This window comes from Protopterus annectens, chromosome 9.part0, assembly GCF_019279795.1.
Source record: "Protopterus annectens isolate FY-2018-M chromosome 9.part0, PAN1.0, whole genome shotgun sequence".
Classification (NCBI taxonomy): domain Eukaryota; kingdom Metazoa; phylum Chordata; order Ceratodontiformes; family Protopteridae; genus Protopterus; species Protopterus annectens.
In genome coordinates this window covers 600339809-600356484 of record NC_056743.1, presented here as the reverse complement: position 1 = coordinate 600356484, position 16676 = coordinate 600339809, and the positions used below count along the sequence as shown (strand labels likewise).

Here is a 16676-nt window from a genome sequence, read left to right as displayed (position 1 = left end):
GGAAGCATGTTCATCCTCTTCCCTGGGATCTTAATTTTGTTTTGGAAAAATTGCCCCAGGCTCCTTTTGAGCCTGCAGCTTCAGCTTTCTTGCAACATTGTTCTTGGAAGATTGTACTTTTGTTAGCCCTTACTTCTACCAGACAGGTGTCTGAGTTTCAAACCCTTGTAGCGTTTTGTTTTTTCATAAGGACAGGGTGTTGCTTTAATCTAATCCTTCTTGTATGCCCAAGGTGGTAAATGAATTATCCCTTAGTCTATTCATTTTCCCACTTTTTTCCCTTCTCCGCACTCTGCTAGTGAGAAGGTGCTGCACACATTGGATGTGTGTAGGCAACTCCGTTTTTATTTAGGTAACACTAAGACTTTTCATAAATCTGATCAGCTCTTTGTTTATTTTCGTCCTAGGTCCTTAGGTTTGGCTGTGTCCAAGCAAGCTATTTCTTCTTAGATTTCTAAAGCCATTTCTTTTTGTTATCCCATTCATTGTAACAGCCTTCCTTCTGTTAAGGCTTATTCTACAAGAGCTGTGGCTTCTTCTGGTGCTTTTTTCAAATGTTTGGATATTAACTCTATTCTTAAGGCAGCTACCTAGACTTCTGTACATACATTTACCAAGCACTACAAGCTGGATGGAATTTCAAGAGCGAGAGCCGGTTTTGCTAGGGCCGTCTTTCATGGCTTCCTAGAGAGCTCTGCTGGTCATTCCTCCTCCCTGTCCTCCTCTTGAGTTTTGGCACGCTCCTTGTTGTAATGAATATGGCAACAGTGAAAAAGGACATAGTACAGTTGGATAAAATCTTATAATTATGGATGTCCTTCTCTTCACTGTTGCAGTAGTCACTCCCTCCCTCTGCCCCCGGTACATCTCTCTTCTGGATGTACTGATTACCTTTAGACTCCTTGGATTGGTGTTCCTTCTATGGCTCTCATTTCTGAGGCTGGTACATCCGGACAGCACCTTTATGCTTACACTATGCGAGGAGCATACCTGTGACATACAATGGTACCTTAAAGCAACCTAAAGGCTTTGGTATACTAGCCAGATGTTGGGCCTCCCTTGGCAGGGGATATGTATTATAATGAAAATTGCAACAGTGAAGAGAAGGACATCTACCACTGTGGTAAGATTTTATACAAATGTACTTTATTACAAACTTACTTCTTTGAACTGTTTTTCTGTTTTTTACTTTAGTTTGTAGCTTAATCTTATTATTTATTTCAGATTTTTGTTTTGTTTCAGCTATTGCTCAGTTTTACAAGCAGTATTTCAGAAAGTACAAATGTTCATACTGCACCTTCTGTTTTGGAGCTGTCTGTATATTTTTTAGATTTTGCTTTCCAAAATGTAGTTGTGTGATGGTTGTTGAAGGACAAGAAAATTAACTGTTGAATACAAATAGCGCTGAACCATGAAGATAATTCGAAACTACAAACCACACACTTCACGGACTGATGCAATCCAAAACAACAATACGGCCACTGAGAAAAATAATCTTTAATAAAAGTTAAGTGCTTTCATCCCCATAAAACTAGGGACTTCTTCAGAACAAGAATACTTCCACAACTGTTGCTTTTTAAACATAATGAACTAATTGCATGACCATGAACATTTACATTTCCCACTACTAGGTTTTACAACCACTTTACTCTAAATAAACTTTAAAATGTATGTATAAAAAACTACATAGCAATATCCAACACAAATCAATTGAATATGACTATTATATATTATACATGCATTTCAAAGTTTATTTAGAGTAAAGTGGTTGTAAAAGCTAGTAGTGTGTATAAAAAACTACATAGCATTATCCAACACAAATCAATTGAATATGACAATAATGTACATTATACGTGCATTTCAAAGTTTTGAGTAAAGTGGTTGTAAAAGCGAGTAGTGGGAAATGTAAATGTTCGTGGTTATGTGATTAGTTCATTATGTTTAAAAAGCAACAGTTGTGGAAGTATTCTTGTTCTGAAGAAGTCCCTAGTTTTATGGGGATGAAAGCGCTTAACTTTTATTAAAGATTATTTTTCTCAGTGGCCGTAGTGTTGTTTTGGACTGCATTACTCGGTGAAGTATTTGGTTTAAAGGACAAGAAAATGCTTAAGGAACGGTTGTAGCTCTTGCAAAGAAGTTGACATCTCCTTTAAAGAAGCGTACAGGCCTGCAATTTGCATATTGCCATGTGCTGCTTTCAGCAAGAATGTTGTTTGATATTTGTTGTAAATGTGAGATGACAAAACCTGATCACATCAAAAATAATTTTCAGTAAATGTAATAGCTCTTTTCTCCTAAGTAAGGAGGAAATCGCTACCTTTAACCATCATGAATAATGTTTTTTTTTTTTTTTTGTCCCACCACCTGAATTATTCTTTGTTCTAGGTATGGTGACATGAGGAAGGAGATTGGCTTCAGGATAAGGGACATGTGGTACAACCTTGGTAAGTGTGTAGAAACATGATGGACAGATGATGAAGCTTTGTGGTAAATGGAGGTGGTGTGTCAGTTGTGTTTTGTCTCCTGATGTTTAGACTACTATTATCATTCAAGGATGTGGCCTTATTCATCTGCATTTTAACGAAGATTCAGCTGCACTAACAGTGTTTAAAAGTTTCACATTCTGTATTGTAAACTGTTTCTTACACTGCTAGATATGATTTGTTTTCCATCTGCCCAGTCTTTAGCCATTTACTAAAGAATGCCCAGAACATGGAGCATCTTCAGGGCATTATGTATGTACCAAGCATGCACTGCTATGTCCACTGAAGATAATGTGCAGATAGATGTATAATATGCCTGCTACAATCAGTTCACTGCTACTAATGTATGTGGTATATCTTGAGACTGCACATAACTTGATCCATTTTTTTGCTGGGCATCACTTATGGTTAAAGCTGTTGGACACCAATTATGGTTAATGCAGCTTTAATCCTGGGGAAGCTCTTAACTGAAACTGAGCATTTTTATGGCAATTCCCTGGATAACTTGTCTTTCTCCAAGAAGCATCTTCCAGAAGTAGCATTGTGTCATAAAATGTTTTCATGTTGTAAAAGTTATTTCAAAAAACATCTAGTTACATTGGCTGTTAGAAATTATGTATGCTTTGTGCTGTTAGAACTAAGTAAATATACCAAACACTGTGGAGTGTTCTATTCCATTTGTAATTTGTAGTGTGTAAGCTTAATGAGTGTGTGTGTGTGTGTGTGTGTGTGTGTGTGTGTGTGTGTGTGTGTATACATATATACATATAAATATATATATATAAATATATATAAAACACCGACAACGAAATAACCGACACGACAAAACCGAAAGTTCAAAAACACGAAACTTCACATGCCCGACAAACCGCAATCCCGACAATCAACAAAACAAATAACTTTCTCGAAAAACACACACACAAAACAAGCACACCAAAAACCTTACAAACCTACACTAAACCTTACATACACAACTATATATGCAGTAACCTTAACCCAAACCCTAACCCTAAGGTCCGTCACTATTGTACACTTACCTTACCCGCACCCTAACTCACTTAACCCGCCCCTAAACCTAAAGTCCGTCACTATCGCACACTTTCCTCACCCGCACCCTATCCTAACGTCCGTCACTATCACACACTTAAGTTACCCACACCCTGACCCTAACGTCCATCCCTATCGCACACGTACCTTAACATGTCGGTGTTCTCAGCGTTGGGATTCTCAGCTGTCGGTCTTCTCTGTTGTTGATCTTCTGGTGTCGGTTTTCTCGCTGTCGGTCATTTACAGTTTCGGTTAATTCAGGTAGACCCATATATATATATATGTGTGTGTGTATGTATACACACACACACCTATATATATATATATATATATATATATATATATATATACCCACACGCACGCACACACACACACATGCATACCATACATACATTGACACAGATAAATTTACGTAGTTGATAAACAGCCTTGAGTGTTCATAGGGACTGGAAGGAGGTTTTTATCCTGCATTTTTTTAAATAAACTTGGATTTTTGCATTTTTTACAGTATCTGTAATAGTAGTGCAGTTGTTGTGAATAATAGTGAAAGCCCAAGGATGAGTTTATTGTGGATCTTTTTTTCTGACAGCATACCAAGAAAAGCTTGCAGACACCTGACAGCATGTTTCCAGAACTGTTTGCAAATACTTTACTATTCTTCATCGAAACTGGAGAGGCACTCTGCAAATGTTTTGGAGACACGAATGTTGTGTGTTCACCTTTATCAAAAACTTAAAGCAGAGTCTTAGAAGTGCCTCAAAATGGGTCCTTATTAGCCTACACTAGTGTCACCCTTGACTTTGTTTTATTTTGCTTGCAGATTTAGCTTAAGCAAAATACAAAGGAATTTCATAGCCTTTGGTTTGTCGATATGTGCCTTCCATCTTAATTATGACAGGATCATGTTTTGTCATTATAGCTCTTCACACTGTCACCAATACTGTGTAATGAACTTAGAAGTTGATAACTTCCTTGTCAAGTGGTCATATTTCACTTTGCAGTTTGCTTTTACTGAGGGGCAGAGTTGAAAAAGCAAACTGGCCCTGAGTAGCTGACCTCTTGCTGTCTTGCCTGTTTCATAAATTAGCAGTTTCACTTCCAGTCATTATTGACACAGTCACTTGGAGACCACTGCACAATCATTTATAATCACTGCTGGAATAACTTCACATCACCATTCTGCTTAATTATACAGTTTTTGTTGCAAAACATATTTGAATATGTAGTTAGTTCTGAAATGCAGCAACATTATAAATTGTGTTTAAAACACCTTTGGTGCAGCATAGAGTAAAGTGATTAACTTGGTATTCAGAAGCCAGTTGCTATGTTTTCTCACATGCTGAAGATTCCTGTTTCTTTATTTTTCCCAGTTAGATTTTTTTTTTTTTTACCTATAACTAAAAGAAGTGAGGAATGGAATTAATGCAGCCAGTATACTTATCTTCTGTCAATATTGTGATACGTGACGGTACTGTTTTTTCCTCTCAAAATATGATTCATTACCTTGCAGGACCTCACAAGATCAAATTCATTCCATCAATGGTAGGTCCAATTCTGGAAGTGACTCTGGTTCCAGAACCAGAACTTCGAAAGGCCACAATTCCCATCTTCTTTGATATGATGCAGTGTGAGTTCAACTTTATGAGGAACGGGACTTTCCACATGGTAAGATAAGTTATCATAGATTTTTGTTTTTCTACTCATTCTGCTATAGATATAAACTAGTTTTCAGCCATATATGTTGTCATCTCACAACAGATTTCTCAGGACACTAAGATTGAATTCATAGATGTGCAAGTCATGCTAAACTATATTAATTAGTACTTCATAGCTAGGTATAGAACACCTTTAATGTCTCCTCCTGAGCATAATAGCTGTCTTAACACTTCAGCCAAAGTCAGTGTTAACGCCAACATGTTTCTACTGAGGGACTGCAACTATCCATCAAAATATTGGCTGACTTATTCAGCCAATGATTGGCATACTCAACACTTCCTTGACATTATAAATGCTAATTTTCTTATACAAATAGTTAACTGTCCTGCTAGGGCTTCCAGGGACCTTGATCTTGTTTTCACATATGACCATTTCTTGAACACCTCAGTATGTATCATTTTTCCTTGCTAAATCAGACCATAAGTTTGTGACTTTTTTTAAAACTAGTGGTATTTACCTTGCAGATACCTCTGTTTTTAGGGGCTTACCAAAAGCAATCCTTCAGTGACTTGATGACAAAAATCCATTTTCTACTGATGGATCTCATTGATAAAGCCTACTTATGCATCTGACATCTAGTCCCACTTTAATGATTGTACTGATAAGGCAATCCGTATCCACACTAAATATAATGGGAAATTTACAAACAACCTTCCTGTGGTGGAATGCCCATGTAAATAAATTATATAACAAAAGGAGGAAATTGTACAATGTTCGTCAAAAGTGTCATTCTCTTTACATTAAGAGCACACTTAAAGCAAGCTAGTAAAGAGCTTAAAGATCAACTTCAAAGTGATGATTTACCTGATAAAGTCGGAATTCAGTAAGCTTGAAAGGCAGAATGTGGCAGCTGATTTCAGAATTCATAATGACCAAAAGCTTAAAAAAAATCAATTTATTAAGTAAAATTGTAACCAAAAGTAATTTATTGTGCATGTCATACTTGACTTGATCTGTCAAGTAATCATGCCTACCAGCATAATGATGTGATTCAGTGGGTAGGTGTCTTTAGAAGTAACCCAACTCTGCTGTTGCTATTTAAAGCAATGTTGTTGTTTGTCTTTCGGCTTTTCCCGGTTAAGGGTCGCCACAGCGGAACTCCGGTCCACTAATGATTGGCAGTTGGTTTTTATGGTGTCGAGTTGCCAGCCCAACGCCCAACCTTCAACAAAGGCACACCCATTCAACACACATCTTTCGAACGCCCACTCGACCACAGGGAGGACATGCAGACTCCACATAGAAGGCACTCCCAACCCAAGCCAAAAATCGAAAGGGAGAACCTCTTGCTTTGAGGCAACAATGCCACCGCTGCACCACCGCAGAAGTATCTGTTGCTATTTAAAGCAATATCAGAAAAAGAAAAAAAAGCAAAACCACGAAATGAAAACCTCCAATAAAAGTAATATTTAATGCACAATGTGATTATTAGTTAAAAATTCCTATTGTTAGTGTGTTCATTCTGTGAATATTGCAGATAATGCAGAAACCAAAGGCCAGGAGACTTTTGCACCCCTAACAACATCAGCGTTTCTAACCATTTACAGCTGAAAGGCTGGAAGGGCATAAACATGCAGCAAAGTTAGAAACTTTTATAATAGTCTTATTTTCATGCAAAATTGCAGCTTTTAACATGATCTTTAAGTGAACCATTAGGAAGCTCAAAGCTTAGTACGAACTTAAAATAGCCACTAAAACCAAAAGTAACTTCAGTAACACACAGTAATATTACCCACTCTGACGCAAAGGAAGTAGCTAATATTCTTGCTTAAAAATTTACTGCGGATTTTACTCCTACATCCACCCCCTTTTAATTACTGTGGAGCAAGTCCTCTCATCCTTCTCAAAAGCTAAGAACATTTTATGCATGTGCCTGGATATCATGGCCTATCAGAACCCTTATTTCAAGTGTTTCATTTAAGCCTCTCCAGTGGTTACATCCGTTAATCCTAGAAGACCACCATTATAATTATACAAGGGTGGCCCAACCACAGACCCTGGTAACTCTAGACCCGTTGATCTTTGATATCTCATATGTAACGTTATAGAACGTATCATTTCAGACCTCATTAATCTGGACATTAAAAAATCTGTTAACCTTAGACCGTCATCAGCTCATCTTTGTTAAAGGAAGGTCCTGCCTCTTTAACCTCATTCATGTCTTTGAAAAAGTCACTGGAGCAATGGATAACAGTTAAAGCAGTGCATTCAGCTTATCTTGACCTGGAGAGTGCCTTTGATACTGTTCTCCATGCAAGCATTATTGACAGACTTTTAAATCTGAATATAATTCCCTTTGTTGAGCAGTAGATAGTGGTCGTCTGAAAGAATCCATGTGGTTAGAGTTGCGTGTTCCACTTCTAAAAACAGAAAAGTTACTAATTGTGTGCCATAGGCTCAGTGTTGGACCTTCTATTTGGCTTCTGTTTCTCAGACCTTCAGGCTAACATTTATAGCCTATAGTTGTCTAAATTTGTAGACAACTGTAAATTGAGCGCTGTTTAATCTGCCACTGACTCTCAGTTGCTCTAGCATGGGTTAGACCAGGTCAGAATAGTGCAGCTTGGGTGGAGCAAGAGGGGCAACTGCCCCGGGTGCAAGGTGTTATGGGCAATCACGACTTGCTGGTCCCTATCTTTAATTAATGCAGTACTGGCTTTTAAAAGTCAGTATTGCATTTGCAGTCAAACCTGAGCACTGTAGCGCTCCATTTGTGGTCTAAAAAAATCTTGTTTTGAATAAAACCTGAGCATTGTAGCGCTCCATGCAGGCAATAAATAAATTGTAGCAGCTGTTTACTACAGTTAAAATAAATTAGTTGAGGCTGGGTTGAGAGCAGGGCACAGAAACAGGACCTGAATGGCTGGGGGGGGAATGTCATTTATCTGGTCACCTGATTTGTTTTTTTGTTCTGGGATGGGGACTGTAGATCTAACTGTAAGAAGAATACTTGCAATGTGTAGATCAACTTACTAAATTGAGGGTTTCATTTTCGTGCTCACTTCAGTGGAATTACTGGCCCGGGGAGGTGGGGGTTGCAAATCAAATGTGAGAAAATGCAGTAAAGCTAATTTTGGTAAACAAAACATTTTAAAAAAACACCACTCCACGAACCAACTCGCCAAAAAAAGAAAAAAGCACACTGAACTGGAGAAATGGTCACCATCCACTTTTACTGTGTTCCTAGTACTTCGGCATCAAGTCTACCAGGGAATAATCATGCACCAGAATGGTGTACTTTATAATACATTTCACTACATTCATTATTCAGTTCAGTTATACAATAATTGATAATTAATCAGTGAGTCAAGAAAATTTAAATCTAAAGTGCATCCTGAGCAGTTAAGTGCTTCAGAAACATTCAGAGTGAATCAAAACTTATAAAGTGCAACCCCTTACATTCCTATTGCATTTAACACTGTAATTTAAGAAGTTAATACAAAAGCACTTATGCATCACAAGATTAACAAATACTAAAACATTTTGCCTACAGTGGTTGATCAATTAATCAATGAGTCAAGAAAATTTAAATCTGAAGTGCATCCTGAGCAATTAAAATGCTTCAGAAACATTTAAAGTGCATCAAAAAACTTTTAAAATGCAACCCCTTACATTCCTATTGCATTTAACTTAACAGTTTAAGAAGTTCATGCCAATGCACCTATACATCTTTATATTAACAAATGCTTAAATATTTAAATATTTTACCCTATACATATAAATCATTCATCCTATATATCTTTGCATTTATAAAATAATGCATACTGAAACATTTCATCATGTACATGTAAATCTAGCTCCATATTAAGCCCATGGTGCCACAAAGTTCCAAATGTAATAATATATCTACTTTCCATCCTTAACAAAATGCGCCCATATTCCATGCCTTATTTGTGCATTAAGGTGCACTTTAGATTTTAATTTTCTTGACTCACTGATTAATTGATCAATTATTGTATAATTGAATTGAATAATGAATGTAGTGAAATGTATATAAAGTACACCATTGTTGTTCATGATTATTCCCTGGAAGGCTTGATGCCGAAGTACTAGGAACACAGTAAAAGTGGATGATGACCATTTCTCCAGTTCAGTGTGTTTTTTTTTTTCTTTTTTTGATGAATTGGTTCGTGGAGTGGTGTTTTTGGGGTTTTCTGACAGTATGTTGGTTACTGGAGCTTCGGTTGGTGGAGACGTATCCAATTCAATGTCCAATTCAGTAACTTCCTTTCTTTCCTGTACAGAAATGTGGAGAGAAAGGGATGAGAAGGTGGCTGCTTCCAATTTGTGGTCTTGTAATGGACTGGGAGACCAGCAGGCAACCAGGTATGAGAGACTAGAAAGTTTGCTTGTAAAGGAGGTGTCTTTATATTATGATACCCGGTTGCTGGAAAAATTTATCAGCCTGAATTTAACCCCTCAGGGTTTAAGGGTGGACAAACTTCCAGCTTCTGAATTTTCTGAAGCTGAAGCTGATTTATTTGAGGAGTGGAAGAATATCTCTTTACAGTGTACTTTAGGATAGCTTAAAGCACTTGTCAAATGTAACAATAGACTGCATGAACAAGTAAGAAATTCAATTTTGGAGCTGCAGGACGAGCTTAAGGGGGAAACTACAACTGCCATATTTAATAATAAAATGAAGGACATTCATGTGAGAGTGGGCAAAGCTGAGGCTGAAATACTTGAAAGGAAACACAGTAAACTGGACAGAGATGATCGTGATTATAGGAACAACCTCATCTTTCAGTGGCAGAGAAAACCTAGGCAAAGCAGGTCCACCTTAAAAAAATATGGCTATGAGGTGTCGGAGGTCGCAAGAGTCATCCTTTTCATCCACAGAAGCAAGCAGCAGCATCAACAGCAGGAAAAGTGTTTTGTTTGAGGAATTGAGTGAAGGAGGTGTCCTGCAGGGCGAGCAGAGCACTAGTCAGAGATTGAGCCCACAGCAATCGAAAAGCAAGCACAACCGGAGGTGGCAGAACAGGAAGAAATGAAGAAAATCAGAGAATTGGATATTTTGGACTTAACATTACTAATGATGTTGTTACATGTAATGAGGAGCATAATAACAGGTATGTCTTGAATAATGTAAATAGTTCACATTCAGTGAGTCAAAGTGAAATGTTAAATATTATTAATCTATCAGATTTGCAGTTAGATGATAACAAGTATAGTTTACTTTTGAAAAGAATGAAATTTATGCCAACATATTTTCCAGCCTTGGCAGATACAATGTTAGAAATATGTGTCTTTTGTCGCAAACTACATTTAAAGGCCTTTTTTTCTAAAACAAATTCAGAAAATGCAAATGGTAATGTAATGTGCAGCATTGATGAGGATGAGAAACCATTGCTAGATTTGTCACTGCATGAAAATGAGTTAGGGGATATTTTTGCTTATGAACAAGAGCTTGAAATTAATAGGGACAGTGTTGGGGATGGTTTTTCATATTACACTGGCTATGGAAAATTTAGCATTCCTAAAGTTCCTTATGTTAGCACTTTCCATCCGCCTAGAACTGTCTCAGCTATAATAAATTTTGAGAAGGTGTTATACAAACAGTTGCAAGTTGAATATAATAAGTTATGTTAAGTTGTCAATCTCGCCTTCATTCTTGCTTGATGGGTTCGGAGCCGATCCCTCGGCTCCGACTCGGCACTTGCTTTAGCTCGAGAACTCCTTTTACCAGCTCGAGGCAGCCCCATATCCCATGATGCAAGGCAGGAAGTACCCAGATCTCGCTTTGCGCTTTGGGAGGTCTTCTCTTTACCAGCTCCTGGTAAGTAATTCACATTTGTGACATTTAAGCCCCTTTTTAGTTAAAAACTATTTGTTTTGATAGTTTAACTTTAAATTTAACTTTTCTGACAGAAATCCCTGTCTCTTTTAATTTTTTAGTCAGTTAATTTCCCTATCCCATCCCCCCCCCCTGTTAAGGTGTGTGTGTTGGTATTTTTACTAAATACCTTTTGGTATTAGTTTATTTTAATTGGACTGGTGTGTGTGTGTTTTGTTAGGCACCATGTCTAAAGAGAGGGTTTCAGGTTTTAAGAAGTGTGACTCGTGCTGTCAGAAGATGTCTCTGACAGACGGTCACACTTCTTGCCTGTACTGTTTAGGCCCTCTTCACCTGCAGGACTCCTGTGCTATTTGTCACTCCTTCAGCCAGAGAGTCCTGCAGGAGAGAAGGAATAAGTTGATTCTCAGGGGTCTTCTTAAGCCGGAGGGCTCTCCGCTAAGTCGGCCCCACAAAATCAACTAAATCTGCCAAGACCCAGGCTTCTGTTTCTAAGCCTGTGGCCTCGGCCCCGACTCGTATAGAGTCGAGATCGGCTCCGCTGGAGCCGATTCTGGATCCACTAAGCTTTCGCCGATGGCTATCGGTGCCGAATCTGCTGACCACTGTGGTGTCGGTTCCGACCGCTCCGACACCCACGCAGCATCGGCATCGTGTCGGCTCGATCGGCTCCGACACCCATGTGGCAGGAATCGGTGTCGGCTCCGATCGGCTCCGACACCGTTACTTTGGTGGCTGTATCGGCTCCGCTGGAGCCGATACATCGAGCGTTCTGCCGGCTCCGAAATCGGTGCCGACAGGATCAGTAATATCGGCTCCGATGACCCATTCCAGGAAGAGGTCGAGGTCTCCTTCCTTGGAGCCGATACTTTCGGCTCGCCTCGCCTCTTCTATCGGAACGGAGCCATCGGAGCCGATCTTCAAGGTCATCCAGGTTGTCAGACCATGACCTAGAGAGAGTGGTCAGTAGATTGCTCAAGTCACAGGTACTGGCCCAAATGCTACACAGTCCGTCTCAGCAGACGACTGTTGGTCCACACCCCGTTACAGTTCCTCCTTCAACTCTACCCCAGAACTTGGTGTTGGAGTCTTCGTGCATGGTTACTGCTACGGCTGGAGGACGGATACCCCTTCTGTTCCTTCAGCCCATACTCTTATCTCCTCTTCCTTAGAGGGATTCGTGGTCGGGCTTCCATGGTCTCCTCCGAGGGGTGAGTGGCATCGACCCTTGTCCGAACCCGCTCTTCCCCTTGGAGCCTCGGCCTTGGTGAGCTCGGCTCCGACATCTGCCTCGAGACTTCCCTTCGGTGGCCCCTGGAGTTCCTAGCTCTTGGAGCGGGTCTCTCGGACCTGCTTGGGAGGGGAGCATTCGAGGTGATGAAGAGTGTACTGGCCACTGGTATCAGTCAGCAGTCTCTTCCCGTAGCTCCTCCCTCTATAGTACCTGTTGACATCTCTGCCACTTCTCTTGCTACAGGACCCAGAGATCCTCCGCCTCAGGTTTCCCCATTGGGAATTTGCGGGTCTTCGGAGGATTCTCCTGATGTTTCGGGAGATCCTCCTAGGAAGAGGACTTGTAAGAGGAAGCATGTAGACTCCCCTGAGTCTGTCACTTCGGATACTGACTTTGATGAGTCAGAAGGATCCCCTAGATCCCCCTCTGAGGATGTCTCCTTCTTAGACATCCTAGAACTTCTGAAACAGAGGGGAAACTGGCCCACCAACAATCCCTCTGAGGATGAGTCAGTATACCTAGAGGCGTTTGGATCTCGGCCCTCCACCTCCTGGGTGTCTCCGCCTTTCGACCCCCTTATGCAAGTTATAGCACGAAAGGCGTGGACAGCTCCTGACTCTGTAGAGCCAGTCCCTAGGAGGCCTTCTAAATTTATAACTGCCCCTAGTGACAAACAATTCCTTACCAAGGGTGTCCCCGCTGATGCCATGGTGGTGGCTGCGGCCACCAAAAAGGAACTTGCAGATCCTTCCGTGCCCGTCCATCCTCCTAATAAGGACTCTAGGACCATGGATAGGTACGGCAAGCAGATGTTTTCCTCAGCGACCTTTGCTATGCGCTCGCTGAATTATCTTTGTCACTTCACCAGACTCCAGAGAGATATCCTGAAGGAGCTGGGAGAAGTAGTTCAGGATCCTACAGCTGCAGGGGCCCAAGAAAAGATTGCTTCGCAGCTAGGAACCCTCAATTCCATTGCTAACTCCTCCATGCGGCTAATATCTTATGATGCTGATGGAGCGAGTAGAGCCGCAGGCACAGGTGTGGCTCTTAGACGCCAAGCCTGGATGCGGCTATGTGATTTTGCGGATCCCTTTAAGGCGTCCTTCACAAATTCTCCCTTTGATGGGTCAGCTTTGTTTGGCCCTCAGGTGAAGGAAACCTTGACCAGGTGTGAGCAGGACGGCAAGACTCTTTCTGCTGTTGGAGTCCGCTTTTCCACCCCTTCTAGGCCTTATCCCAAAGGACAGAAGGGTGGGAAGATGTGGTTCCGTAAATCTCAAGGAGTCACGCCGGATTCACGTGGTCAGTTTACCCCTAGAGGCAGAGGGGGTAACAACAACAGACGCCGCCCTAGAGGCAGAGGGGGTCCGAAGAATCAGGGCAACAGGGAGTCTCTTCCTGAGAAGCCCTTTCAGCATCCCTGAGGTGTTGCCCGGCTGTCCCTCCTTGGAGGCAGTCGGGGGAAGATTATCACTGTACCCAGAAGCCTGGCATTCCCTCACTCAAGACAGATGGGTACAGTCGATCATATCCAAGGGTTACATAATTCCTTTCGAGGAAAGTCCTTCCCCTCAAGTTCCCTTCCAGATGTACCACCCGGTCTAAGGGACATTGCAGAGTTAGAGATCGCCAAAACTACTGCAAAAAGAGCCATTCAGCCAGTTACAATAGACCATTCAGAGCCCGGAATCTACTCAAGGTTCTTTTTGGTCCCCAAAAGACGGGAGACTGGAGACCAATATTGATCTCAGCAGACTCAACAAGTCTGTCAGGAAGACAAGATTCCGAATGGTCACTCTTCAGTCAATTCTACCCTTCTTACAGAAGGACAACTGGATGTGCTCAATAGATCTTCAGGATGCGTACTATCACATCAAAATTCACAGACGCCCAGGAGATTTCTCCGCCGGCTGGGGTCCAGTCATTTCCAGTTCAGAGCCCTGCCCTTTGGTCTCACTACAGCCCCCAGAGTGTTCACCAAATGCATGGCAGTGGTCACGGCTCACCTGAGACGCCAAGGATTCCAGGTGTTTCCGTATCTCGACGACTGGCTCCTGTCAGCCACCACCAGGCATCAGCTTATACAAGCCAGGGATTACACAATAGACCTTTGTTCTCATTTGGGCATCTCAGTCAACTACGAAAAGTCATCCTTATCGCCCTGCCAGTCTATTACCTTCATAGGCGCAAACTTAAACACTGTTCGGATGTCAGCTACCCTTACAGAACAAAGAGTTTCAGACATTCAGACTCATGTCAGGATCATTCTGGCCAGCAAGAAGGTACAGGCCAGAATGGTTCTAAAGGTGTTAGGTCTTATGGCTGCGCCATCACTCTTCTGCCCCTGGCTCGATTCTACATGCGCCTCCTTCAGTGGATGCTGTTCACACAGTGGTCATACCAGCAACTCCCAATGCGTCACCAGATTCTGGTGACACAAACATGCAAAGAACATCTTGCTTGGTGGACCACATCGCCTCAGGTTCACCAAGGCAGGTGCTTTGTACCTCCGTCCCCGATAGCCACTGTCACCACGGATGCCTCCCTGATCGGGTGGGGGTCATTATCAGGGCAGGATGGTTCATGGGACGTGGCAACCGCTCGAGTACCATCTGCACATAAATGTCCTGGAGATGCGCGCAGTGCTTTTACAGCTGCAAGCCCTCAACGACTTTCTTCCCGTAGGGACAATTGCAGTCCACACAGACAACATGTCTGTAGTTTGGTATATCAACAAACAGGGCGGAACCAAGTCCTACCCCTTGTGTCGAGAAGCGCTCAGACTATGGCAATGGGCGATCTCCTCTCATCGGTTTCTGGTAGCAACGCATATCCCTGGGAAAACCAACATTATAGCGGACAGATTGAGCAGAGCTATTCTCATGCCTCACGAGTGGTCTCTCAAGCAATCCATAGCGGAAGAGATTTTTCTGGAATGGGGTCGCCCATGTTGCGATCTTTTGCTACTCCCCAAAACAGCAAATGTCCAGACTTCTTCAGCCTCTTCCTCTATCAGGCCATCCCCAGAGACGCTCTGACCCAGGATTGGCCCCAGGGACTTCTTTATGCCTTCCTCCTTTCCTCTGATCCCTCAGGTGATCCAGAAAGCTACCGCTTTGAGAGCCAAATTGATTCTCATTGCCCCTTACTGGCCTCGACAAGTTTGGTTCCTGCCTCCATCATCACCTTTTGGTGCAGCCGTGGCATCTGGACCCAGTGCCAGATCTACTGATTCACCAATCCGGTCAGCTGCACCGGTCAATCCCTTCTCTCAACCTCACAGCATGGTTGCTCCACTTCCTTCCTTAGCCAGGCTTCCTTTGATCTCTAACCCAGTTAGAGATATCATAGTAGCTTCACTAAAATCCTCTACCAGGAGGATTTACACAAGCAAATGGCAACGTTTCTCTTATTGGGCTAAGGCCCAAAATATTGATCCTTTTACTGCCCCTGTTCAGGCAGTTCTGGACTTCTTAGCAGAGATTTTCCATGCAGGCTCCTCTTCTTCCACAGTCAGAGTTCAGTTGGCTGCTATTTCTAATTTTCATGTCGGGATAGCAGATCATAATATCATGTCCCATAGGCTCTGCAGGGCCTTTTTGAAAGGAATTTTCCTACTAAAGCCTCCAATCAGGAATCCTCCTCCTCAGTGGGATTTAAATTTAGTGCTGACATCCTTGATTCTTCCCCTTCGAGCCAGCTGTTTCTTGTTCCCTGAAATATCTTTCTTGGAAAACTTTATTCCTAGTGGCTATTACATCTGCCAGGAGGGTGTCTGAACTTCATGCTCTTTCGGTTCGACCCCTATTTGATTTTTCACAAAGACAGAGTATCTTTGAGAACTAATCCATCCTTTTTACCTAAGGTCGCTGAAAAACAATCTGAATCAATCTATTGATCTCCTGTATTTTTCCTAACTATTCAGATAGAGCTGAACAAAAGCTACATTATCTTGACGCCCACCGTCAGCTTAGATATTATTTGGACAGAACAAAAAATTTAGAAAATCTGATCAACTTTTTGTTTCCTATGCGGATAATAAAAAGGCCTTCCTGTTTCTAAAGTGACTTTGTCCAGATGGCTTTCTTCGGTCATCACTGAAATTTATACGATCAGGGGAAAACAGCTGTGCTCAAAACCTAAAGCACATTCAACTAGGAGTTTAGCTACTTCTACAGCTTTTCAAGCTAGACTGCCTTTAGACACTATTTGTGCAGCGGCCACTTGGGCCACTCCTCACACTTTTGTTTCCCATTACAAATTGGACTTGGCCTCCAGGGACAGAGCCAGTTTTGGCGCTACAGTCCTCAAGAGTTTGTTCCATTGAGCCATCCAGGATAGAGGTGCTAGGGACGCGGTCCCATCAAGCAAGAATGAAGGCGAGATTGACAACTTA

General features: G+C 41.7%; 1 protein-coding gene across 1 annotated transcript in view; it reads left to right on the top strand.

The window, feature by feature from the left end:
• The window catches only part of DOCK5 (dedicator of cytokinesis 5), a gene marked incomplete in the record, with an annotated part of 3482443 nt that overhangs the window by 2587505 nt on the left and 878262 nt on the right, over positions 1–16676 (top strand). Inside the window, 2 exon segments of the mRNA XM_044083155.1 lie at positions 2386–2444; positions 5041–5195. Of these exon segments, the coding sequence (XP_043939090.1) occupies positions 2386–2444; positions 5041–5195 (214 nt within the window).